The sequence below is a fragment of the Populus nigra genome, chromosome 2 (assembly GCF_951802175.1).
Source record: "Populus nigra chromosome 2, ddPopNigr1.1, whole genome shotgun sequence".
In the NCBI taxonomy this organism is placed as follows: Eukaryota; Viridiplantae; Streptophyta; class Magnoliopsida; order Malpighiales; family Salicaceae; genus Populus; species Populus nigra.
The window spans coordinates 31,963,007-31,989,543 of record NC_084853.1 but is presented as its reverse complement, the minus strand read 5'-3'; the positions used below and the strand labels follow the sequence as shown (position 1 = coordinate 31,989,543).

At 31.2% G+C, this 26,537-nt stretch overlaps 1 protein-coding gene and 1 long non-coding RNA gene across 2 annotated transcripts; one reads left to right on the top strand and one right to left on the bottom strand.

Annotated features, from left to right (window-relative positions):
- Positions 1-356: 356 nt before the first annotated feature.
- LOC133681825 (uncharacterized) lies at positions 357-5,143 on the bottom strand. The gene is made up of 5 exons (XM_062104979.1): positions 4,888-5,143; positions 4,042-4,103; positions 1,602-3,962; positions 1,388-1,487; positions 357-1,161 (listed from the first exon to the last, which is right to left on the bottom strand). The coding sequence occupies exons 1-5, from the start codon at positions 4,994-4,996 to the stop codon at positions 542-544; spliced, it is 3,252 nt and encodes a 1,083-aa protein (XP_061960963.1). The 5' UTR covers positions 4,997-5,143; the 3' UTR covers positions 357-541.
- Positions 3,780-5,411, top strand: LOC133681826 (uncharacterized). The gene is made up of 2 exons (XR_009836565.1): positions 3,780-5,042; positions 5,121-5,411. It is a non-coding gene; the product is annotated as an uncharacterized LOC133681826 (long non-coding RNA).
- The last annotated feature ends 21,126 nt before the right edge of the window (positions 5,412-26,537 follow it).

The window sequence follows — 26,537 nt, the reverse complement described above, 5'->3', positions numbered from 1 at the left end:
TAATCTTTTTTTTTATGTTAATGATAGGAAAATAATTGTTGATATCAAGGCCCATAATCCTTTTTTATATATAAATTGAAAGGTGATGGCATTGGAGAAATAATTTGAGCCCATAATTTTTTTTTATAAATTGAAAGGAAGCGAAACTGAGAAAGTGGAAAATCTGAAATGAGAGTTTCTGGCTGCTCCAAAATTCCGGGAAATTCAACATTACTGAAGAGTTTTTTTGGTTCATATCTATTTATTTTCCAATTCTATGAGCTGCACTGATGCCGTTTGCCCCTTTATATATATATATATATATATATATATATATATATATATATATATATATATATATATATATGGTTCGTATCTGGTTGAACTTCTGCTGTATTATACAAATATAACTCTGCAAATAAGCATTGCTATTGTTGAGCCAAAAAGTAAAAAATTTACAATTCACACAAAATTCTCTTTAAAATATACGCAGGAATAATAAAGAAAAGACAAAAAAAAATCTGCTCAAACAGTTTTGTAGTGTCCTAATTCTTCAGTCCAATCAGAATACTGGTAGAAGATCTTTGGCAACTTCATCAAGCAATCCATCAAGCACGAACTTCTCCACATCCCGTATAACATCATCCTTTTCAAGAAATGCAAACATCATCTTGTCCCAACCACAGTCCCACATACAATTCACATCTATATCCCAGTTGTGCACATCACATTCGAGCATTTTCGGTAGGTAGTCTTCGACAGGAGTAAGACATTCAGCATTACCATTTCTACAGTAGAGTTTTAACTTCTCGAGGTCTTTGTACAATAGCTTGATCAAGTTGTCCAAGGATTTTACCTTAATAGAGGTGACTGATATTTTCATGAATGGATGGACACTGAGCTCTTGCTTTTTGCCTTTTCTTTTCATTATTTCGTATCCACAATCTAATATGAGTTTGCTTTCTTCGTCGTGATAGTCTTGACTACCAGCGTGGAGAACGACGAAAGGTATGTTGAGTTTGAAAAGTGCCTCAGCTGTGTTAAGGAATAGTTGACTTTTTATCAGGATCCGCTTTAGGTGATTTTCGCTCTCATTTAGCGGCTCTGGTGTCACCAATTTCAATGCTTTTTGGTTCTTCACTTGTGAGGGGTATGTGATATCTTTGCTAGTTTGATGAGTTTCTGCAAACATTTAAACAATGAAGAATGATATTAGATTGTGTTGCGTCTCCTTTTTTATGGTCTTAATGATAGAAGTTGGTTTGAGCGCATAGGGATTTATTGGTAGATTTGATATGGGAAAACTAATTCTACGTGGTTGATGAACCAGAGGAGGATATGCGGAATGATGTAAATGAGGAGAGCAATACTTTGGGAAGTGAAACTGAAAATGCAAAGTTGTATCTACCATTAAGTGAATTCAAAACAAAGTTGTGAGATTGCAGTTGATCTCTGCCCAATTCTTGACCTTGTTGCTCATTCGTCACTGTTGAGATTGTGTTTTGACACTGCTTGAAACCAAAAAAGAGCTTTTGTTAGTTCAATAGCAAGCAGCAAGAATTGTCATCTATGATGATGTGGCTTATAGTTTGTGCAAGTGTATAGGGTATTAATGGGCTTACGCTGTCATTTGGAACTAGGATTTTTGGTCCTTTTACGATTTGGCTTTCATCTTCCACAGGAATATAGGAGTTGGAAGCTTGCTCATCTTTATTATGCAGATCTTCCAACACATTCGGTTGCTGGATATTTGCCATTGATTTGCTGGATTTAACAATGCGTGCCTCTGCTTCTCTGGACCTGATGGCTGTCACTTGTTCGACTGTAGATCCACCTAGTTTGCAGCGTCTTTTCTGTTTACCTTCTTGCAAAGCAGAAGTTTGTCGTTTTTGTTGCCTTGCCAAGCTGTTTGGAGTTCCACTCTTTCTTGACGCTAGTTCGTCAATCTTTTGAGGGGTCTCTGCCTTCTGTCCCATGGTATTTCTCACCTTCTGCGTGGCTGGTGAATGAGCTGCCTTTTCTTCCATAGTTGGAGTGCTGCTTTTCTCCATCATATCATATTTAGGATCTATTGGAGAGGAATCTTGATTCGAGTACCTGGTCATTGAATCTTGCACTTTAACATGGTTATTATCGGAAATTCTTTCGTAGACAGGATCTTCATGGTGCCTATTAGTTGGAAACCCTTTAGATGGCATTTCATCAACAGATTCTCTAGAACTTGTACTGCCAGGAGTTGCCTGGTTCATTTGCGAATGTCTTTTTTGGAAATTCAGAATGTCGTTCATGGGTGTGGGAAAATTCCTGGACATTACTTCACTTCCCTTTTGACCTCTATCTTGAATCTTCTGCTTAGCTGTCTGCCACTCCCCCTCTCCTGCATGATACTTTATGTCTCGTTGTTGAAAGTTTCGGAATGTGTGAGCCTGTTGGAATCCAATGTCATAGGAAGACTTTGGTTGATCATTGGAAAGGTGCCAGTTTTCATCTCTGTTTTCTATTTTAAGCATGCTTGCATTGTGCTCTGTTTGCCCTTCCAATGTTATTGCTGCTTCGGACCCAACTTGTGCCTGTGATGCCATCTGCTGCAGCTCATGCTTTCGGATTAGCTTTCTTGTTTCACCTTGTTCTTTCCCTTTCTGCTCCCTGGTCTTAGTATTATCTTGTTCTCTCTCTTTATCCTGACCATTCTTTCGCTTTCCTGTGCTTTGGTTCATTTGGATGATGTTGCTTTGGTGCCTTTCCATTTTCACGCTAGCTTTATTTGAGCTTTTCTCTGGTTTTGTCCCATTCACATCCTTCTTGGGCTGCTTTCCGTCATGCATAGTCATTTCAAAGCTAGCATGGTGATCTGGCAGATTCTTTTCTGCTTGCAAAGCATGTTTTGGATCCTGAAGCATCTTATTCTGACTGGGCTGCATCGGCTTTTGTTTTCTTACTGTGGGTACTGAATTCTCAGCATCTTTTGTCTTGCGTTCACGTGTGGAGCTTCTTTCTGCAGATTTATTTGTAACATTCATTTCAGTTTTCTGCTTGGAACTTGACTCTTTCTTTGTGTGCTTTGAATCTGCATTTTCTGGAAGTTCCTCCAGGCCCATTAGTTTTGCAATTACATTTGGAATTCTCGCCTTCTCTGGATTGGATTTTGATGAACTCGACTGATTCTTCTGTTCAGATAATGCTGCTAAGGTTTTAGAAGTTGAGCCATAGCTAGATGATTTCTTGTGAGAAACTGAATTTGAGGTACTTAAATTGTGCTTGTCATGGTTGAAACTTGCAGTTTCTGACGAATAAGTCAGAGCCATTATCCTCTGCGTGAGATCAGTCCTTTCAACTTTCTGGATGTAATGAGAATTTCTTGAGGGCTTGTCGAAGGAGAACCTTGGCAGAGCAAGTTGGTTATGCTCAGCTTTTTTGGTAGAGATGTCGTCGTCATCTTCATCCTCATCAAGCAATGTGATACAAGATTTGCTCTGTGGGCAGATCATGTATTCTGAAGCTTTTTGCAGGTTTACAAGCATCCTCAAGGACTCTTCCAAATCCACGGCCTCTTTGAGTAGTTCCTTGCCAATTTCTAATGAATATGATTCAAAGTTAAGGCCATTTGAACAAGATCTCAGGATCTGATTTAACTTTTGTGCACCTTTTGATATTTCTTTGATGTGGAGATGGGAGAGTGTAGGAAAACGGTTACTTGAAGAGTGATGCCTATCAATACCGCTTCTTTCCATCTTGCTTACTTCCACTGGTCTTCTTGCAATTTGATGCAGGAAACCTAGCACTGAACTATTGCCAGACGAATCCATTCTTCTGAGCTTTCCGCCATTCTCAAGGGCAAAAGCCAGTGCCATGGACAGATCTCCTATTTGTTCGGAGTTTCGACCTCTCCCAAATGGAACAATCTCTGTTGAAACTTCTTCAATGGAGAGTGATATATTACTTCGACTAGTTCTACTGTGCACACTTCCACTTCTAATGCCATTCTGTGGTCATGGAACAGTTCGAGTAAATTGGAAATTTATAATACCTAAAACTGTGATAAGCTTGAGCCATGGCACTTACACTTCTATGGGTCTTCATATCTCTGGATCCTCTGTGTATTTGCTTGGAATAAGCATATACATCTGCACAAGCACACGATGCAGAGAAAACAATGATGATACTTCGCAACTAAGTAATGAAAATGCAGGAACTTTGGTATGCTGGAAGACTAGATGTCACTATCTAGTTTTAGATGATAATTTCCTGACATTTTATTTCTCTTGGTATTGAAAATAAAGCGCTCGCCATACATGCCCTAATAAAGCTTTAATATTTGGTTTTCTTTCATCTTACCCTTCGCCACTGTTTTCATCGAGTTTCTGTTCATTTTTAGATTTTTCTGGAACAGAGCATTATTAGCATATCACAAGAGTTTTTGGTTGGGAAACTGCATCACAAGTAGCATTATTATGCTACTACGATACGAGACTAGGTTACTTGCTCCTTGTTCTATCGTTTTTGAATGAAGGTGGAAGGCAGGCCCTGCTTCTGTCATCAGCGAGGTGTCTGAATTTATTTTTATTTTCTTAACTTAGCCATATCATACTTTCTATTAATCCCTGCTCTTTTGTATTCCAAATTGGCCATCCCAATAATCTTCTTATACTTTACTTAAAAGAGCAGGTAAGGTCATTGAGTAAGAATAATCATTAATTTAGTTTCGAGACCTAGCTATTAATTTTACACTTCTGATGAGAACTGAACTGATGATAAAAACTTGCGATTCCTCATGTTTAGAGGCATGATAGCTTTTCAAGTTGCGTGATAGTCTTAAACCATAGCTTTTACTTGCTTTAAGACTTCTAAATTTTCAATTTTGTTTTTGAGCTGAAGAAAATAAAGTGTGAAATATAATAGAATACTAACCTGGAGCAGCTGATTTTGAACCTTCTGAGCTATGAGATACAGCCATTCGTTCCTTCCTCGACCGGAGATCTTCTAACAGCTTCTGTGCAAAATCTGATCTCTTAGCCATGTTGTTCCTCAATGTTGGAACCAAGTTCCTCCCTCAAACTCTTCAGGTAGAAAAATGAAACTCTGTTTACGTTGTTGTGATTTTTTTTAATTTACCTCTTTGTTTTTTTTTTTTTCCTTTCTAGTTGAGAGGACTCTTTCGGAGTTGGGTGAGGTGGGAAGTCCAGTAGAATGGAGTTTTGAATCTTTAACCTGAAAGTTTGACGTTAACGTTAGCTCCCCCCCCAGGGGTAGTGTCCTTACTTGTATTCTAATCCAAGCAATGGCAGAGGGTTTCTTCCAAGCATTCTGCGGCTACCATCTATGCTTCCTTTTCCTTTTTTATTACGCTTGTTACTTGAAAATTGCAGAAGTTATATTTTGATTTATTCATTATGATTCCTGGCAATTAAAGAGTAAATAGATGCTATTGTGCACCCAATATATACCCATCATTTATGTGCTTTAGGTTAAAGCAAGTAAGGTTGTATAAAAGTTGTATGGGAGCATGGCCATAGCTAGCACATGGCATAGCTTGCACATTCATGAAAGTGGCATCTTCGATTTAGAGTGACCTCGAATATATTTGCTTGTCAGGAATCATGCACGGTGTAGACTATATGTCTGCAAATTGCTTTTTCACGGGGCAACATATAAGTGAGTGGATCTACAGAAATACAATGTTTTGGAGTTGAGTACCAGGGCTCACAGGTTTGCTTCCTCCAAAATTTAATTTAAGTTCAAATCCTACTAGGGTATCTTTGTTTCTGTAGTTGGGATTGAAGCATGTTTCATGGAGCCCATAAAAAAACTAAATAAAACAAGAAAAATTAACTTTTTTTTTTTAATTGGATAGTATCTATCTTCAATCTAAAACTCAACTACAAAAACAAAAATAATTATGGCAGTGTTTGGCACTATAATTGGAAAATGTTTTTGAAAAAAATTAAAAAAATTTCTTACTTCAAATGAATATGTTTTTTTATTTTTTCATGTCATTTTAATTTACTAAAGTTCAAAATAATTTTTTTAAAAAACATTATTTTAATATGTTTTAAAATGAAAAAGCACTTTAAAAAATAAACCACTCATGTACTCCCAAACACTTTAAAAAATAAACTCCATGAATCTTTTTAAGATTATAGCTCAACTCTGCGTAAAGGCTGGTTTCGAGCTATAGAAATTTAGTCTAGTGCACGTAAAAATACTTGCATCTATACCTTGCAAGGAGTTGGTGCAGAGGAGGCGTCATGGAGATCAAATCAAACATTCACAGAGATCACACCACATAAAAGAATATTTTGAATGAGTGATGTATATGTGGTTTTGAAATTTATCATAAGATAATTATCTTGTAAAACCACAGCATTAGGGGAAGGAGAACCGAACCTATGACAAAAGGAATACTGTTATATTATCATATTCAATATTTTCAACAATCCCTTTCAAGTTGGAGTGTATGTTAATGACACCCAACTACTTGCCCATCAATGCCTCAAATTGTGATGAACTCAGGGTCTTAGTAAATAAGTTTGCAATTTCAGTATTCTTCATTCGTTCATGAAATAAATACTAGGTTCGAGGAGGTAATGTGTAGAGCATCCTCCACCATATTACTGACCTTTTTGCATCCATGGAGCGAAGCCCAATCTACATCGTAAAGTATGTTTAATTGGACTGTACTAGCAGAGGTTAGAAGAATACCGTGCCTTAATATATATATATATATATATATATATATATATATATATATATATATATATATAAAATTAAAATTCCTATTTAGAATAGTTCAGTTTAAATTTTTTATAATTATAAAATATAAAACCAATATATAAAAAAAACATTACGATTTCTGTTTAAGATATTTTAAGAATAGTTTAAATATTTTTAATTTATAAAATTTAAAAACAGTTTATCAAAAAAGTAATTAGGATTTCTATTTAGGATACTTCAAGGATACTTTAAATGTTTTAAAATTATAAAATATAAAAGCAATTTACAAAAAAATAAAGTAATTAGAATTTCTGTTTAGGATACTTCAAGGATATTTTAAATGTTTTAAAATTATAAAATTTAAAACCAATCTATATATATACAAAAAACAAAAGCATTAGGATTTCTATTTAAAATACTTCAAGTATAGTTTAAATATTTTAAAATTATAAAATATAAATGTAATTTATAAAAAAATAATAATTAGGTTTTCTATTTAGTATATATTTCAAGGATAGTTTAAATTTTTTAAAACTATAAAAAATAAAACCAATATACAACAAAAGGAATTAGTATTTTTGTTTATGATACTTTAAGGATAGTTTAAATGTTTTAAGAGTATAAAATTTAAAAACAATTTATTAAAAAAATAATTAGGATTTCTATTAAGAATGCTTCTAGAATAGTCTAAATGTTTTAAAATTATAAAATATAAAAGCAATTTATAAAAAAAAATATAGGATTTCTATTTAGTATATTTCAATGATAGTTCAAATATTTTAAAATTATAAAATATAAAAACTTTTTTTTAAAAAAAAAGCATTATGATTTCTGTTTAGGATACTTCAAAAATAATTTAAATGTTTTTAATTTATAAAATATAAAACCAATTTATCAAAAAAAGTAATTAAGATTTCTATTCATGATACTTCAATGATAGTTTAAATGTTTTGAAATTATAAAATATAAAAGAAATTTACCAAAAAAAATAATTATGATTCCTGTTTAGTATACTTTAAGGATAGTTTAAATTTTTTAAAATTATAAAATATAAAACCAATATATATATATATATATATATATATATAAGCATTAGGATTTCTGTTTAGGATACTTTAAATAAAGTTTAAATGTTTTAAAATTATAAAATATAAATTTAATTTATATAAAAAATAAAATTAGAATTTTTGTTTATGATACTTCAAGGACAGTTTAAATATGTTAAAATTATAAAATATAAATGTAATTTATATAAAAAAAGTATTTAGGTGTTCTGTTTAAAATTCTTCAAGAATAGTTTAAATATTTTAAAATTACAAAAAAAATAAAACCAATATATAACAAAAGAAATTAGTATTTTTGTTTAGGATACTTTAAGGATAGTTTAAATGTTTTAAAATTATAAAATATAAAAGAAATTCATAAAAAAAAAAGAAATTTAGATTTCTGTTTAGGAAACGTTAAGGATAGTTTAAATATTTTAAAATTATAAAATATAAAAACAATTTACAAAAAAAAAGTAATTAGAATTTCTTTTTAGTATACTTTTAGGATAGTTTAAATTTTTTAAAATTATAAAATATAAAACCAATCTATTAAAAAAAAAAAGCATTATGATTTCTATTTAGGATACTTCAATGATAGTTTAAATATTTTAAATATAAAAAATATAAAAACAATTTATCAAAAAAAAATAATTAGAATTTCTCTGTAAGATACTTCAAGAATAGTTTAAATGTTTTAAAATTATAAAATTTAACAACAATTTATATATATAAAAAAAAAGTAATGAGGATTTCTATTTATGATACCTCAAAGATAGTTTAAATGTTTTAAAATTATAAAATATAAAACCAATTCATAAAAAAAAAAACAAGCATTCTAATTTCTATTTAGAATACTTGAAGGATAGTTGAAATCTTTTCAATTTATAAAAATTTAAAACAATTTAAAAATAGAAACTAGGATTTTTGTTTAAAATACTTCAAGGATAGTTTAAAGGTTTTAAAACTACAAAAAATAAAACCAATATATAACAAAATGAATTAGTATTTTTGTTTAGGATAGTTTAAATGTTTTAAAATTATAAAATTTAAAAAGTATTAAAAAACAGTAATTAGAATTTCTGTTTAGAAAATTTGAAGGATAGTTTAAATGTTTTAAAATTAAAAAAATTACAAAAAATTACAAAAATTAGTATTTAAATTTAGGATACTTCAAGGATAGTTTAAAAGTTTTAACATTATAAAATATAAATAGAATTTATAAAAAAAAAGTAATTAAGATTTTTGTTTAGAATAATTCAAGCATAGTTTAAATATAATAAAATTTTTTTTAAAAAAAAAACAAAATTGGATTCTATTTAGGATACTTGAAAGATAGTTTAAATGTTTTAAAATTATAAAATATAAAACCAATTTACAAAAAAAAATAATTATGATTTCCGTTTAATATACTTTTAGGATAGTTTAATTTTTTTAAAATTATAAAATATAAAACCAATTGATATATATATATATAATTTCTGTTTTTGATATTTTAAGCATAGTTTAAATATTTTAAAAAATGAATGAAGATTTCTGTTTAAAATACTTAAAGGATAGATTAAATATTTTAAAATTATAAAATTTAAAAACAATTAAAAAAGTAATTATGATTTCTATTTAAGATATTTAAAGAATAGTTTAAATATTTTAAAATTATAAAATTTAAAGACAATTTAAAAAATATATATAATTTGAATTTCTGTTTAGGATACTTTCAAGATAGTTTAAATATTTATTAAAATTATAAAATTTAGAAACAATTTAAAAAAAAAGAATTAGAATTTCTGTTTTGGATACTCTAATAATAGTTTAAATGCTTTAAATTTATAAAATTTAAAAGAAATTAATATAAAAAAAATGTAATTAGAATTTCTAAATAGAATACTTCAATGATACTTGAAATATTTTTAAATTATAAAATTTCAAACAATTTTAAAAAAAATTAGGATTTCTGTTTAGGATGCTTCAAGGATAGTTTAAATATTTTAAAATTATAAAATTTAAAAAAAATTTAAAAATAAATTAGGATTTCTGTTTAAGATACTTAAAGGATACTTTAAATGTTTTAACATTATAAACAATAAATTGAATTTATAGAAAAATATAATTAGGATTTATATTTACGATACTTCAAATATAGTTTAAATATTTTAAAATTATAAAAAATTTTAAAACAATTTTAAAAAAGGAATTATGATTTCTATTTAGGATAGTTTAAGGATATATAAAATGTTTTAAAATTATAAAACTTTTAAAAAAAAGTAATTAGGATTTTTGTTTTGAATACTTCAATGATAGTTTAAATGTTTTAAAATTCTAAAATTTAGAACCAATTAAAAAACATAATTACAATTTCTGTTTAGGATAATTTTAAGGATAGTTTAAATATTGTAAATTTAAAAAAAAATTAAAACAAATGTAATTAGGATGTCTGCTTAGTATACTTCAATGATACTTTAAATGTATTAACATTATAAAATATAAATATAATTTTTAAGAAAAAAGTAATTAGGATTTTTGTTTTCGATACTATGAGGATAGTTTAAATATATGTTAAAATTAAAAAATTAAAAAAAAATAACAAAGGATTTAGAATTTATACTTCAATGATAGTTTAAATGTTTTAAAATTATAAAATTTAAAAATAATTTTTTTAAAAAGTAATACTTCAAGGATACTTTAAATCTTTTAACATTAAAAAATATAAATAGAATTTATATATAAAAAAATTAATTAGGATTTCTGTTTAGAATACTTCAAGCATAATTTAAATATTTTAAAATTATAAAATTTAAAAACAATTTCAAAAAAGAAATTCAGATTTCTATTCAGGATACTTGAAGGATAGTTTAAATATTTTAAAATTATAAAATTTAAGAACTATTAAAAAAGTAATTAGAATTTCTGTACAAGATACTTAAAAGATAATTTAAAATTATAAATTTTAAAAACAATTTAAAAAAAGGAATTCAAATTTCTATTTAGGATACTTGAAGGATAGTTTAAATGTTTTAAAATTATAAAATTTAAGAACTATTAAAAAAAGTAATTAAAATTTCTGTTTAGGATACTTAAATGATAGTTTAAATATTTTAAAATTATTAAATTTTTAAAAAAATATAAAAATTATGATTTCTGTTTAGAATACTTCAAGGATAGTTTAAATGTTTTACATTATAAAATATAAAAAAAATTTATAAAAAAAAATAATTAGAATTTCTGTTTATAATAATTCAAGCATAGTTGAAATATTTTAAAATTATAAAATTTAAAAAAAAATTAATAAAAAGGAATTCACATTTCTATTTAGAATACTTCAAAAATAGTTTAAATGTTTCAAAATTATAAAATTTTAAAAAAAAATTAAAAAATTAATTAGGATTTTGTTTAGGATATTTGAAGGATAGTTTAAATATTTTAAAATTATAAAAATTAAAAAAAATTAAACAAATTAGGATTTCTATTTAGGATACTTTAAGAATAGTTTAAATGTTTTAACATTATAAAATATAAATAGAATTTATAAAACAAGTAATTAGCATTTCTGTTTAGGATACTTCAAGATTGTTCAAATATTTTAAAATTATAATAATTTAAAAAAAATTAAAAAAAATTTCAAATTTTTATTTAAGATACTTTAAGGATAGTTTAAAAGTTTTAAAATTACAAAAAATAAAACCAATATATAACAAAATGAATTAGTATTTTTTTTAGGATAGTTTAAATATTTTAAAATTACAAAATTTAAAAACAAATTAAAAAATATATTAGGATTTCTGTTTAGGAAACTTCAAGTTATTTTAAATGTTTAAAAATTATAAACTTTTAAATCAATTTGAAAAATAAAATTAGGATTTCTGTTCACGATACTTCAAGGGTAGTTTAAATATTTTAAACTTATAAAATTTAAAAACAATTTTTTAAAAAAAATTAAGATTTCAGTTTAGGATATTTCAAGCATAGTGTAAATGTTTTACAATTATAATATTTAAAAACAATTTTAAAAAATAAATTAGGATTTCTGTTTAAGAAACTTCAAGTTACTTTAAATGTTTTAAAATTATAAAAATTTAAAATACTTTTAAAAAAAGAATTAGGATTTCTATTCACGATACTTCAAGAATAGTTTAAATGTTTTAAAATTATAAAATTTAAAAACAATTTTAAAAAATAAATTAGGATTTCTTTTTAGTATACTTCAAGTATAATTTAATGTTTTACAATTATAAATTTTTTTTAAAAAATAAAACAATTAGGATTTATGTTTAGGATACTTTATGAATAGTTTAAATGTTTTAACATTATAAAATATAAAATAGAATTTATATAAAAAAAATAATTAGAATTTCTGTTTTGAATAATTGAAGTATAGTTTAAATATTTTAAAATTATAAAATTGAAAACCAATTTTTTAAAAAATGAATTCAGATTTCTATTTAGGATACTTAAAGAATAGTTGAAATGTTTTAAAATTATAAAATTTAAAAAATATTAAAAAAAGTATTTAGAATTTCTGTTTAGGATACTTGAAGGATAGTTTAAATATTTCAAAATTATAAAATTTAAAAAAATTAGGATGTCTGTTTAGGATATTTTAATGATAGTTTTAATGTTTTAAAATTATAAAAATTATAAACAATAAAAAAGGTTTTTCATATTTCTACTTACAATACTTCAAGGATATTTTAAATATTTTAAAATTATAAAATTTAAAAACAATTAAAAAAAAGTTATTAGGATTTCTATTCATGATACTTCAAGGATAGTTTAAATTTTTTTAAAATTATAAAATTTAAAAATAATTTTTTAAAAAAATTAGAATTTCTGTTGAAGATATTTGAAGGATAGTTTAAATGTTTTAAAATTATACAATTTTCAAAAAAAATTAAACAAATTAGGATTTATGTTTAGGATAGTTAAAGGATAGTTTAAATGTTTTAACATTATAAAATATAAATATAATTTATATAAAAATAATAATTAGGATTTCTGTTTAGAATAATTCAAGTAGAGTTTAAATATTTTAAAATTATAAAATTTAAAAATAATTTTTTTAAAAAAGGAATTCGAATTTCTATTTAGGATACTTGAAGGATATTTTAAATCTTTTAAAATTAAAATATTTATAAAAAATTAAAAAAAATAATTAGTATTTATGTTTAGGATACTTGAAGGATAGTTTAAATGTTTTAAAATTATAAAATTTAAAAAAAATTCAAAAAATTAGGATTAAAGTTTTGAACACTTCAAGGATAGTTTAAATTTTTTAACATTATAAAATATAAATTGAATTTATATATATTAAAAAAGTAATTAGGATTTCTGTTTAGAATAATTCAGCATAGTTTAAATATTTTAAAATTATAAAATTTTAAAAAAAATTAAAAAGGAATTCGGATTTTTCTTTAGGATACTTGAATGATAGTTTAAATGTTTTAAAATTATAAAAATTTAAAACAATTTAAATAAAGAAATTAGAATTTTGTTTAAGATACTTCAAAGATAGTTTAAAGGTTTTAAAACTATAAAAAATAAAACCAATATATAACAAAATGAATTAGTATTTTTGTTAGGATAGTTTAAATGTTTTAAAATTATAAAATTCAAAAACTATTAAAAAAAAGTTATTAAAATTTCTGTTTAGAAAACTTCAATGATAGTTTACATGTTTTAAAATTATAAAATTTAAAAAATTAGTATTTATATTTAGGATACTTCAAGGATAGTTTAAATGTTTTAATATTATAAAATATAATAGAATTTTTTTAAAAAAGTAATTAGGATTTCTGTTTAGAATAATTCAAGCATAGTTTAAATACTTCAAGCATAGGATTTCTGTTTAAAATTTAAAACAATTTAAATAAAGAAATTAGAATTTTGTTTAAGATACTTCAAAGATAGTTTAAAGGTTTTAAAACTACAAAAAATAAAACCAATATATAACAAAATGAATTAGTATTTTTGTTAGGATAGTTTAAATGTTTTAAAATTATAAAATTCAAAAACTATTAAAAAAAGGTTATTAAAATTTCTGTTTAGAAAACTTCAAGGATAGTTTACATGTTTTAAAATTATAAAATTTAAAAAATTAGTATTTATATTTAGGATACTTGAAGGATAGTTTAAATGTTTTAATATTATAAAATATAATAGAATTTTTTTAAAAAAGTAATTAAGATTTCTGTTTAGAATAATTCAAACATAGTTTAAATACTTCAAGCATAGGATTTCTGTTTAAAATTTAAAACAATTTAAATAAAGAAATTAGAATTTTGTTTAAGATACTTCAAAGATAGTTTAAAGGTTTTAAAACTACAAAAAATAAAACCAATATATAACAAAATGATTTAGTATTTTTGTTAGGATAGTTTAAATGTTTTAAAATTATAAAATTCAAAAACTATTAAAAAAAGGTTATTAAAATTTCTGTTTAGGAAACTTCAAGTATAGTTTACATGTTTTAAAATTAAAAAATTTAAAAAAAATTAAAAAATTAGTATTTATATTTAGGATACTTGAAGGATAGTTTAAATGTTTTAACATTATAAAATATAATAGAATTTTTTTAAAAAAGTAATTAGGATTTCTGTTTAGCATAATTCAAGCATAGTTTAAATATTTTAAAATTAAAAAATTTAAATCAATTTTTTTTTTAAAAAAAGGAATTCGGATTTCTATTTAGGATACTTGAAAGATAGTTTAAATATTTAAAAATAATTAAAAAAAAAGAAATTATGATTTTTGTTGTGATATCCCACATTGAAAGCGAGCGTCTAGAGCTAGGGCCTTATTAATAGTGCTGGTTGATAACATGTTGTACGTGTTTTGGGGCGTTAGACATAGAAGTGGGCTCGCATCACCAAGAATAGAACCGTGAGGACGGTAAAGCCCAAAGTAGACAATATACAACATGTTGGGTTAGGTTGTTACATTTGGTATCAAAGCCGACCTCATTGGTTGTTCGATGGTGCCGATGGGATCATCAGGCTCCTTAAGGGGGATGGATTGTAAGATTTCACATCGGCAGGTGGGGAGTTAGTTTCTGGCCTTATTAGTAGTGCTAGTGCTAACTTGTCATACGCATTTTGGGGCGTCAGGCTCAGAAGTGAGCTCCCGTCACCAGGAACAAAACCGTGATGACAGTAAGGCCCAAAGCGGATAATATATGGTAGGTTGGGCCAGGCTGTTATATTTGGTATCAGAGCTGAGGATGACTCGTTTTAAGGTGGGGGGATTGTGATATCCCACATCGGAAGCGAGCGTCCAGAGCTAAAGCCTTATTAGTAGTGCTGGTTGATAACATGTTGTACGTGTTTTGGGGTGTCAGGCTCAGAAATGGGCTCACGTCACCAAGAAAAAAACCGTAATGACAGTAAGGCCCAAAGCGGACAATATACAGCATGTTGGGTCGGGCTGTTACATTTGGTATTAGAGCCGACCTCACTTGTTGTCCGATGGTGCCGACGGGATCATCGGGCTCCTTAAGGGGGGTGGATTGTAAGATCACACATCGGCGGGTGGGGAGTTTGTTGTTGGCCTTATTAGTAGTGCGGGTGCTAACTTGTCATAGGCGTTTTGGGGTGTCAGGCTCATAAGTGAGCTCTCGTCACCAGGAACAAAACCGTGAGGCGGTAAGGACCAAAATGGACAATATATGGCAGGTTGGGCCGGGCTGTTACATTTGGTATTAGAGCCGAGGACGGCTCGTCTTAAGGTGGGGGGATTGTGATATCCCACATCGAAAGCGAGCGTCCAGAGCTAGAGCCTTATTAGTAGTTCTGGTTGATAACATGTTGTACGCGTTTTGGGGTGTCAGGCTCAGAAATGGGCTCGCGTCACCAAGAAAAAAACCATAAGGACGGTAAGGCCCAAAGCGGACAATATACAACATGTTGGGTCGAGTTGTTGCATTTGGTATTAGAGCCGACCTCACTGGTTGTTCGATGGTGCCGACGGGATCATCGGGCTCCTTAAGGGGGTGGATTGTAAGATCCCACATCGGCGGATAGGGAGTTTGTTGTTGGCCTTATTAGTAGTGCGGGTACTAACTTGTCATAGGCGTTTTGGGGCGTCAAGCTTAGAAATGAGCTCCCGTCACCAGGAACAAAACCGTGAGGCGGTAAAGCCTAAAGTGGACAATATATGGCAGGTTGGGTCAGGCTGTTACATTTGGTATCAGAGCCGAGGACGGCTCGTCTTAAGGTGGGGGGATTGTGATATCCCACATCGGAAGTGAGTGTCCAGAGCGGAAGCGAGTGTCCAGAGCCAGGGCCTTATTAGTAGGGTTGGTTGCTAACATGTTGTACGCGTTTTGGGGTGTCAGGCTCAGAAGTGGGCTCACGTCACTAAGAACAAAACCATGAGGATAGTAAGGCCCAAAGTAGACACTATACAGCATGTTGGGTCGGGCTATTACATTTGTTTAGGATACTTGAAGGATAGTTTAAATGTTTTAAAATTATAAAATTTAAAAACAATTAAAAAAAACAGAATTAGAATTTAAGTTTAGGATATTTCAATGATAGTTCATATGTTTTAAAATTAAAAAATTAAAAAAAAATTAAAAAAATTAGGATTTCTAGTTAGAAAACTTCAAGGATAGTTTAAATAATTTACAATCATAAAATTTAAAAAGAATTAAAAAAATTAAAATTTTTGTTTAGGATACTTTATGGATAATTTAAATTTTTTAAAATTATAAAATATTTTAAGAAAATAAAAAGAAAACGTGACTTGAATTTCTGTTCAGTATACTTCAAGGATAGTTTAAATGTTTTCAAATTATAAATTCAAAATGTTTTTGAAAAAACAGAGTTAGGATTTCTGTTTAGGATACATCAATGATAGTTTAAATGTTTTAAAATTATAAAATTTAAAAACTATTGAAAAAAAGTAATTAGGATTTCTCTTTATAATAATTTTCAAGAATAGTTTATATGTTTTAAAATTATAAAATTTAAAAAACAATTAAATTTTTTTTTGATTATGATACTTAAAGGATAGTTTATATGTTTTAAAATTATAAAATTTAAAATAAATTTAAAAAAATTAAGATTTTTGTTTAGGATACTTCGAGGATAGTTTAAATAATTCACAATCATAAAATTTAAAAACAATTAAAAAAATTAAGATTTCTGTTGAGGATACTTTATAGGTAGTTTAAGTATTTCAAAATTTTAAAATTAAAAAAAAAATAAAAACAAAGCGTGATTTGGATTTCTGTTCAGGATATTTCAATGATAGTTTAAAGGTTTTAAAATTATAACATTTAAAAACAATTAAAAAAAAAGTAGTTAAGATTTATATTTAGGATACTTCAAGCATTGTTTAAATATTTTAAAATTATAAAATTTAAAAACAATTAAAAACAAAAAGGAATTTGGATTTCTGTTCTGGATACTTCAAGGATAGTTTAATTATTTTAACATCACAACATTTAAAAACAATTAAAAATATGTAATTAGGATTTCTGTTTAGGATAATTCAAGTAGAGTTTAAATGTTTCAAAATTATAAAATTTAAAAACAATTAAAAAAAAGTAATTAGGATTTTTTTTAGGATACTTCATTATACTGGACTTTCCTACACCGAGGTATTGACGGTGATTCTGAAATATCACAAAACAGAATGTGATATGATGAGATAAAATGCAATAGAAAAAAGAGCACAGGGAAAGGCTACTCATAATGATCAAAGCGAACCCTTTCATTCCGAATTAAAGAATTCGGAATGAATCAAATCTCCCCAAGTAGGATTCGAACCTACGACCAGTCATTAATAGCTGACCGCTCTTCGTAGTGTCTTCGTTCCATGCCTCATGTAAACCCCGAGAAAAATAATAAATAAATAAAAGTGAGGAAATTCATGCATATGATTAAATAAAAACAGAAATTCAAAAATTTTTGAATATAAATTTCTGGGCGAAATAATTCAAGACATTATAATAAACCCGGTACTGTTGATGGTTGGATTTAATTGAAGAGAATAATACATTTAAAGGAAAAAGGGGGTCTAAATGCAAATAAGGGAAAATATAGAGTATAAATACTCTCTCCTCACCAAAAAAATCTGTAAGAACTATAAGGAGAGAAAATAGGGAGTTTTATACCCATTCTCGAGAAATCAAGAGAGAAACACTAAAATTTCAAGAACCTATCCAAGACTAAGAGCTTAAAGATGGGATAAACACTTGAGAGCAAAGGATTACCAAGAAATTGAACGAGAAGAAAAGACAGGAGGGAAATTGAACAAGAAGAAAAGAAAGGAGGGAGTTGAAAATCTTCAACTAGTTGAAGATCAAAACCTTAATTTGTACCGGTTAAGGTATTCTAAACATGATCTTAAAAATTTTCATTTTTAAATTCGATAAAGAATTGATGCCTTGATATTGAATCACAGGTTAGGGTTCTTAGACATAAATTGGAGAAAAAGTACTTATTGTTGAGATTAAGTTAATTCATGTGTGTTGTATGTAGTTTATGAAAGTATTGTGTGAAGGGAAAGGGGAGACGAATCTGGACAGACTTGTCTCCTAACTTTCGATGAGATTTCAGGTAGGAGGATAAGGGGATTAGGATCGGGTTCCTCATAGAAATTGTAGATTTGAATGTTAGCTAACCAAGAAAACTGGTCTTACTCAATTTGAAAATGTAGAATTCCAGTTATGGGTTACCAACTGAGACTGAGTCGTGACTGATTATGTAGGGCAGTAGGACTAATTAGTAAATGAACAATTTTGACTATCTTGGAGGCAAAACTGGGTTCTCCTCCCTCAGAGAACTAGTAGCCTCGTGTCTTAACTTTCCAACGAGATCAATCTCAGTTAAAATAGAGTTTTAGAACTTTAGATGTTGTAACCCATTTTTGGTCCCCACAAAAAAAAAAAAAAAAAATATATATATATATATATATAGCCAAAGGAGGTTAGAAAAATAACAGGAGGCAGAAGCGCTCAAAAAAATGGTCGAAAAATTTGTCAATGAGGTTAAAAATACAAAGATTGGATTTTTGACAGTATATTCTTGAAGGAGGAGAGCCCTGTTGAGAAGGAAAATTTGAAATTTGAGAAAAAAAGCCAAAATTTGGATGTTTATGGACTTAATTGGATTTTTAAATGAATTTATAGGGGATTTGATTGCAAGAAAAATTGATTTTTAAGTCAATTTGGGCTTTAATTAGAAGAACTTTAAGTTCTGGGGCCAAAATATATTTTTTAGGAATTTATTAGGTCAAATCAGGGGCTTAATTGCATAAATATTGAAGTTTAAGGGCCAATTGGGGACTTAATTGAGAAAATCCGAAACCAGGGACCAAATTGGAAGAGACGCGTAAATGGAGGGGCTGCAATTAATGGATTCAGGGGCCTAATTGAAGAAATTGGAAGTTTATTGATCAATTAAGGGCTCAATTGCATAAATCAGAGGCCAAGGACTAAAGTGAAAAACGTGGCCAACAAGAGGGGTGGAGACTGAAATCGGCAAGGATGCAATTGAATGAACAAAAGATGATTGAGGGCTGATTTGAACATTGGAGCGTTCTGGCGCCACATTTAAATGAAACGGCGCGTTTTCTCCAAAACGACGTCGTTTCATATATTTTTTTTAAAAAAAGAGGACTGTTTCGGGTTTATCTTTATAAAACTTACTGCGCAAAACCCCTGCTCCGTAAGCATTATAAAGAGGGGGCATCTGTTGTAACCCATTTTTGGGTCCCCACAAAAAAAAAATTATATATATATATATATATATATATATATATATATATATATATAGCCAAAGGAGGTTAGAAAAATAACAGGAGGCAGAAGCGCTCAAAAAAATGGTCGGAAAATTTGTCAATGAGGTTAAAAATACAAAGATTGGATTTTTTACAGTATATTCTTGAAGGAGGAGAGCCCTGTTGAGAAGGAAAATTTGAAATTTGAGGAGAAAAGCCCAAATTTGGATGTTTATGGACTTAATTGGATTTTTAAATGAATTTATAGGGGATTTGATTGCAAGAAAAATTGTTTTTTAAGTCAATTTGGGCTTTAATTAGAAGAACTTTAAGTTCTGGGGCCAAAATATATTTTTTAGGAATTTATTAGGTCAAATCAGGGGCTTAATTGCATAAATATTGAAGTTTAAGGGCCAATTGGGGACTTAATTGAGAAAATCCGAAACCAGGGACCAAATTGGAAGAGGCGCGTAAATGGAGGGGCTGCAATTAATGGATTCAGGGGCCTAATTGAAGAAATTGAAAGTTTATTGATCAATTAAGGGCTCAGTTGCATAAATCAGAGGCCAAGGACTAAAGTGAAAAACGCGGCCAACAAGAGGGGTGGAGACCGAAATTGGTAGGGATGCAATTAAATGAAACGGCGCGTTTTCTCCAAAACGACATCGTTTCATATATTTTAAAAAAAAAGAGGACCGAACGGTGCCGTTTTGAATGACACGGTTCCCCTTTCTTCTTCCCCCCGAACCTGCAACAGGAAGAAAATGGGTTTTTTAAAAAAACCAGCCTCTCCCTCCTCGCGCCCACCAACCAACCCGAAGCCCCACACCTGTGGACCACCGACCGAAGTTACTAGCCGACCACCCGCTGCGCGCCCTGCTGAAATCAACGGAGCCGAACCTCGACAGTCACGCCCAATGGCCGACCAGCCGCAACATGATTTGCTCCCAAGGCGCACTAGCAAAAGGGGACCAGCTCCTTTTCCTCCTATAAAAGGGAGAGGCCCCGAAAGGAGAAGGGAGGAGGAGAAAACGAAAAAACAGGGGAAAAGGCAAGGAGGGGAAGAGAAAAAAAGAGAGAAGGGAACACAAGAAAGGGGAAGAACCGAAGAGAGAAAGAAAAAACGAAAGAAAAAGAAAAGCAGCAGCAGAAGAAGAGGGAAGGAATCAGAGGAGAAGGAAAGAGGAAGAATCCTTCTCTCCGCCGCTTGAGACAGCAGTGCCGCTGCTTGGAGCCGCCGCCAATGAGCAGCGACACTGCCACCGGCCTCCACCGCAGCACCGCCAGCGAAGCCGACAGACCAGCGACGCACAGCCTCCTCCGCACCAGGTAATTCTTCTTCCCCCCTTCATTACTGCATTTTGTTTTGTTCCCTGCATGCAGAGCGAATAGCGTTCTGCATGCAGGAGGGTGGGGGGGGAAATAATTCCCCCCGCCAGCGTTGTTGCTGGGCCAGGCTGGTCCTGACCCAGCACAGTCTTCTGGGCCGGGTCTGGCCCAGAAGAGAATAATAGTTTTTTTGGGCCGAGATTGGCCCAACACCTTTAGGGCTGAGTCCGGCCCAGTTTTTTGGGCCGGCCCAGCCCAGCCCGCTTTAGTGTTATATTTATATATATATTTTGTATTATATATATATATATAAAAATTTAAGAAAATTCTGCAAAAATTATTTTAAAAAAAATTTGTGATTTTCTGTAATTTTATTATTGTATTTTGATTAATATCGGTTTGTATTTTTATACAGTAAAGATACAAATCCGGTATTAAAATACCCGGTTTCCATCAAAACATCAAAGATTTTGAAAATAAAAAAATGTTTTTTTTGCTTTAAAAAAAAAAAGTTTCTAAAATATCTTTAAAAATATTGTTGATTTTTCCTGCATATTTTTATCAAAGTGGATTAATATTTGGCTGTATTTTTATACTGTAAGGATACAAACCCAGTATTAAAATACCTGATTTGCGTCAAAACGTCAAAAAAAAATTACATAATTAAAAAATGTTTTGTTTTAAAATACGGCCTAGTCTCTCCAATATATATATATATATATATAAATATTATAACATCATATTTCCACACAACAAAGGAAATTTCAAAAACAATATATGTATTAACATGCATTTTGGCTTTAATAACCAGTTTATTCAAGCCATGAGAACTAGGCCAATATTTCAAAAATTCTAAAAAATCTTTTTGTCTTCTGTTAGTATTTGGGATTACGAATTTATACGTAAAACGTATTCCTGATATTAAAAATATGGTTTTTTTTTCTTACATAGACATTAGAACGGTTAGGTTTCACCCGATAAGATAAGGACCTTCTTATTGAGGAGGACTTTTCTTGAACTATAGACGGACCAACAACTAGGAAACACAACGAGGCCTTGAATTTTATCAGACAAATAAACAATGCAGCTTACCTTAGGTAGGGCGTATTTGGGGTGCTAATACCTTCCCTTTACGCAACCAGTCCCCGTACCCAATCTCTGAGACCAGTTAGGGTTCCTAGTGACCAAAATACTAGGTGGCGACTCCCATCCTATTTTCTACCAACAAAAGACAATATTTTCTTGTCTCCCCACATTTGCCAGATAAATACCATACACACTTCCTAGATTTTAAAGGGTGAAAATCACCGCGACGCCGCACACCCGCGACAGAATGGCGACTCCACTAGGGACCTTGTGGACTAGGCTTTGTTTTTGTCTGATTTGTTTTTGTTTTCGTGTGTTTGTTGTTAATATGTCTTTCCTTTTGTTATCTGCTTATATTCTTTAAATATTTTTACACATATTGTTCATGCATTTGTATAGAACTGTCTCATGCATCTTATAGAACTGTCACATGCATCACATACTTTGATTTTGAGAAGCACACACAAGCTTTAAGTTAGGTGGGGGATTAGCGATCTGCCCTATGACTATTGGTCAGGGTTCAGATGCGTGAAACACCCAACTCATATCTGAGTGCCTGCTTGGTAATGGTGGGTATACGTACCTTAACTGTTCCTTGCAACGCCCCTATACTGTCTTTACGAAGAACGTCACTGGGCAGATATGAGACCCTTTCAAGACCAGATAGAAAACCTACCCATTCTCACCTAATACATAGAACTTGTCCTTAGGATATCTATCTTACGTTCATTTGCATCATGATTAATAATGTTAAATTCATCAATCCAGGTTTTTGAGCCGAAATCATGACTAAGTACCTATCTTTCCAAGAGTTTGGGCAAGAATCTGAGTTGACTCAAGTAGCTGAAGGAAAATGCCCAAGAATCAATGCTAGTAGGTTGCCTTGCATTACCAAGATAAATCACATGGTAAATGACTTGGGGAAGTTAATGTCTATTATGGAATAGATTGATGAGACTATTTTTGAAAGGCGATATGGGAGAATTGCACAACTAATGAGGTTACCCGTACAAGCAGCAACAATCAAAGCCCTACTGAATTTTTAGGATCCTAGTTATCGATGTTTTACCTTTGGGAATGTCGATATGACACCAACTTTGGAGGAATAAGAAAGGATTTTAGATTTTCCAAACAACAGCCACAAGATCTACCTCAGGCGAAGATTTGAAGACACAGCTTCGGAGATAGTCAGTTTATTAGGCTTGGGAAAGATTAGTCAATGTAGAGTCGCCGAGGGGGGTTTCAAATGGAAGGTCATTGAAGCCCGAATGAAGAAAAATGCTGAAGAAGGCAAGTTGGGAGATGAACGATACAGGTTGGTGGCGTTCACCATTTTTGGACTAGTATTGTTCCCTTCCGAAATCGGAGTCATCAGTTTAGAAGCAGCTAGTGTCTTCATAGAATACGAGCGTGACCGGATCAATCCCTCGTCAGCCATTTTGGGAGAAACCATGTTATCACTCAACCACTGCAGAACGCATGGAAAAGGAGCCATGAGATGTTGCATCCCTATGTTGTATTTATGGATTATTAGTCATATCGAAACACCAAAGGACATCTTTAACAACTTTTGGTTGTTTGACTTGAGACCGTTAAAAATTACCATAGATGAGGCTTGGAAGAACTGGGATGAGAAAGCATGGATAGAGAAATATGCAGCATTGCCAAAGAGCAAAATTAAATGGAAAGCACCATGGATGAACAATGCCATCTGCACAATGAGCTATGGAAGCAAGATATGGGTTCCCTTGATTAGTATAACCGGGTACATCAGTTACGCGCCCGCCCTAGTAACAAGGCAGTTGGGTGGAATGCAGTATGCACCAAGAACTCTGGGTTTAGCTGATTTTGTCGGTTTATTCAAACACCAACCTTTCCTCGAGTAGATGGAACTTATCCGACAAGATTGGGAAAGACCCCTGATGGTAAAAAGGCAAGAAGGGAGCACATTTGAAACATCATTCAGCCAGAACTATGCAGTTTGGAGGAACGAAGAGCTTTCTGAAGGGAAGGGTTTCTCAATACCAAAACATCCAGAATCCATAATAGAGCAACAAAAAAGGAAAAGGACTGATATTGAGGAAGAGTTGAGAAAGCAGCTAGAACAATGTAGAATTGATCTCAGCAAGAGCAAAGGGCAGCAACAACTGTTAGAAAATCAATTAGAAGAAGAAAACACGATGAGGGTTTACTTGAACCAGCAGTTGGAAAAACAGGATAAGCAATTAACGTCCTTAAAGGAATGGCAGAAAAGGGCCGAGGTAGCTGAAGAAATAGCAAAAGCGGTTCAGGCTGAGTTAAGGAATCGAATAACTGAGTATGATGAGTTGTCTAACAAAAACGGGCTCATATAAAAAGAGTTGGCTAACGTTAAGAGATCAACCAAAGGCAAGATGAGTGTCGATAAAGAGATGATGGACTCCTTGAAAAAGGGAAGGAGCATTCTTTTAAAGAAAGTAGAAGTTGAAAAAGAGAAAAATCGGCTAGCCCATCTCGACATAGAAGAGGAAAGAAGGATCAGAGCTCAATATATGATGCAACTGGAGGAAGAGAGAAGTTCAAGAAAGGCTGCATAGTCTGATATGAGAGATTACCAAAAAAGAGCCGAGTCTTCGAAAGGAAGGATGATGGCTTTACAATCAGAGATCGAGATACGAGAAGAAGAGTTAAAAGAGATGAGAAGCCTTTACTTCGAGATGGAAGAGGAGCTCAGTAAGGCTAAGCAAGAGCGTCAAGAATGTCAAGACTACATGGACAACTTTACAGTTCAAATTAACTCCAAAATAGCCGAGCTGGATCTCGAAAAGGAAGAACTGCAGAGGGTAAGGGATAAGTTGGCCCGGTCGGAGGATATGGTTCGAGTGTTGGAAAGAAGTAATGAAGCCCTAGGAGCCAGCAACGAAGTGATAATCACAGATAACACCGTGTTCCATGATAAGATAAGGCACATAACGAAGCAGGTCGAGCAAGCAGCCCGTTATGCAGAAAGATTGCAACAACAAGCTATCCAAGTTGGAAATGATGCTTCAAAGTATCGGGAATACATGGCGGCCATCACATGTTTTATTGGGGACTTAGCTAATAGGGGAAACGCCTTTTAAAGGGTAACAATGTATAACGCCCTGTTTGGTAATCATTGTATGAACGACTTCTATAAGAAGGCCATGACCTATCTTTCTTTCTAATGTGTTTTGGTAAGCTACTATGATAAGAACTTGGCAAACCCTCCTTTTCAGTAATCAGGTCAACTCGGAAAGCTTGCCTAAAGGATTACGGAAGTCATGAATCGGCTCTAAAATATACATTGCACGAGCATCATATTTTCATCAAGCATTCATTTTTAATACATCATATGCATGCCAGATCGTGAAACATAGGTCCCACATCCAAAATCCACAACCCCCGGGCTAGATCGAGAATGGAGAACGAAGAAAGAGCTCACTTAGAGTCACATTATCAAACCGAGTTGGAGTCCGTAAAAAATGAAGTTTCTCGGCTGACCGATTTACTTGAGCAGCTTCTGAGAGCTAAGAATAGGGAGGGAACATCAGCACAACAGCCTGAAGGAGCGCCAGCAGCTCACATCCCTCAAGCATCTCAAAACCAGGGGGCAAACTCGGCCAATGAACAACATTTTGTGCCTATCACCCCTATCCAGCCAACTCACGCTCCAATCACTGTGGACTTAACAACGGAGGGAGTCCCGGATAATAGGTCTCCCAGTGTGATGGACCAAGACAAGCTATTTGCTCTGGAAGAAAGATTAAGGGCAGTTGAGGGTAATGACTGGTTGGGCCCTATGCGAGCAGCCGAAGTCTGTTTGGTACCAAACATCGTGGTGCCAAAAGATTTTCGAATACCAGAGTTCATTAAGTATACCGGTTTGGAATGCCCAAACACTCACCTTCGATCCTACTGCAACAAAATGGCGGAAGTAATCCGTGATGATAAATTACTAATCTATTTCTTTCAAGATAGCCTAGCAGGATCCGCTTTAAGCTGGTACATGAGGTTAGACAGCATCAGGATCAAGAGCTGGAGAGACTTGGTGAAGGCTTTCCTCAAACAATACAAGTTTAACATGGAAATCGCTCCTGATCGAACAAGTCTAATGGCAATGGAGAAAAGGAGCCAGGAGTCAGTAAGGGCTTATACGCGAAGATGGAGGGATGAGGCAATGCATGTCCAACCCCCTTTGATAGAAACGGAGATGGTGAGCTTGTTTGCCAATACCTTCAAAACACCTTATTATGAGCACCTAATGGGTAGCTCCTCTTAACATTTCTATGATGCGGTACGCATAGCTGAGAGGATAGAACAAGGGATTAAAGCTGGGCGAATAGCGATGCCAGTGGAAAAGAAGGGTTTTATTGGAAGAAAGAGAGAAGACGATGTTAACAATCTGGAAGGTGGGTATAAGGGCAAGAGAGTAGATTTCCATAATCCTCAAGTACCTACCTCTCAATTCTCACGCATAAACTTTAACCAACCTTTTTCCTCTAATCGAACAAATAACCAGTCAAACTACCAAAATCACTACCAAAGACCCCATATGACACGGGGATAAAATTTTCGACAAGATTTTACTCCCAGCGCGGCAGTCTAGTCCCACACTAGACTCAGCCTTCCTCACAATTCCAACTCGTGTTTAGCCTACCACTAAGGTGTTTC

Excerpts from the sequence above, each read along its gene's own strand:
- LOC133681825 (XM_062104979.1), bottom strand. The coding sequence starts at position 4,996 with ATGGCTAAGAGATCAGATTTTGCACAGAAGCTGTTAGAAGATCTCCGG. Across the intron at positions 1,488-1,601 it reads TCCTAGTTCCAAATGACAGC|TGTCAAAACACAATCTCAAC; the intron begins GTAAGCCCATTA and ends GGTTTCAAGCAG. Across the intron at positions 1,162-1,387 it reads TGTTTTGAATTCACTTAATG|AAACTCATCAAACTAGCAAA; the intron begins GTAGATACAACT and ends AAATGTTTGCAG.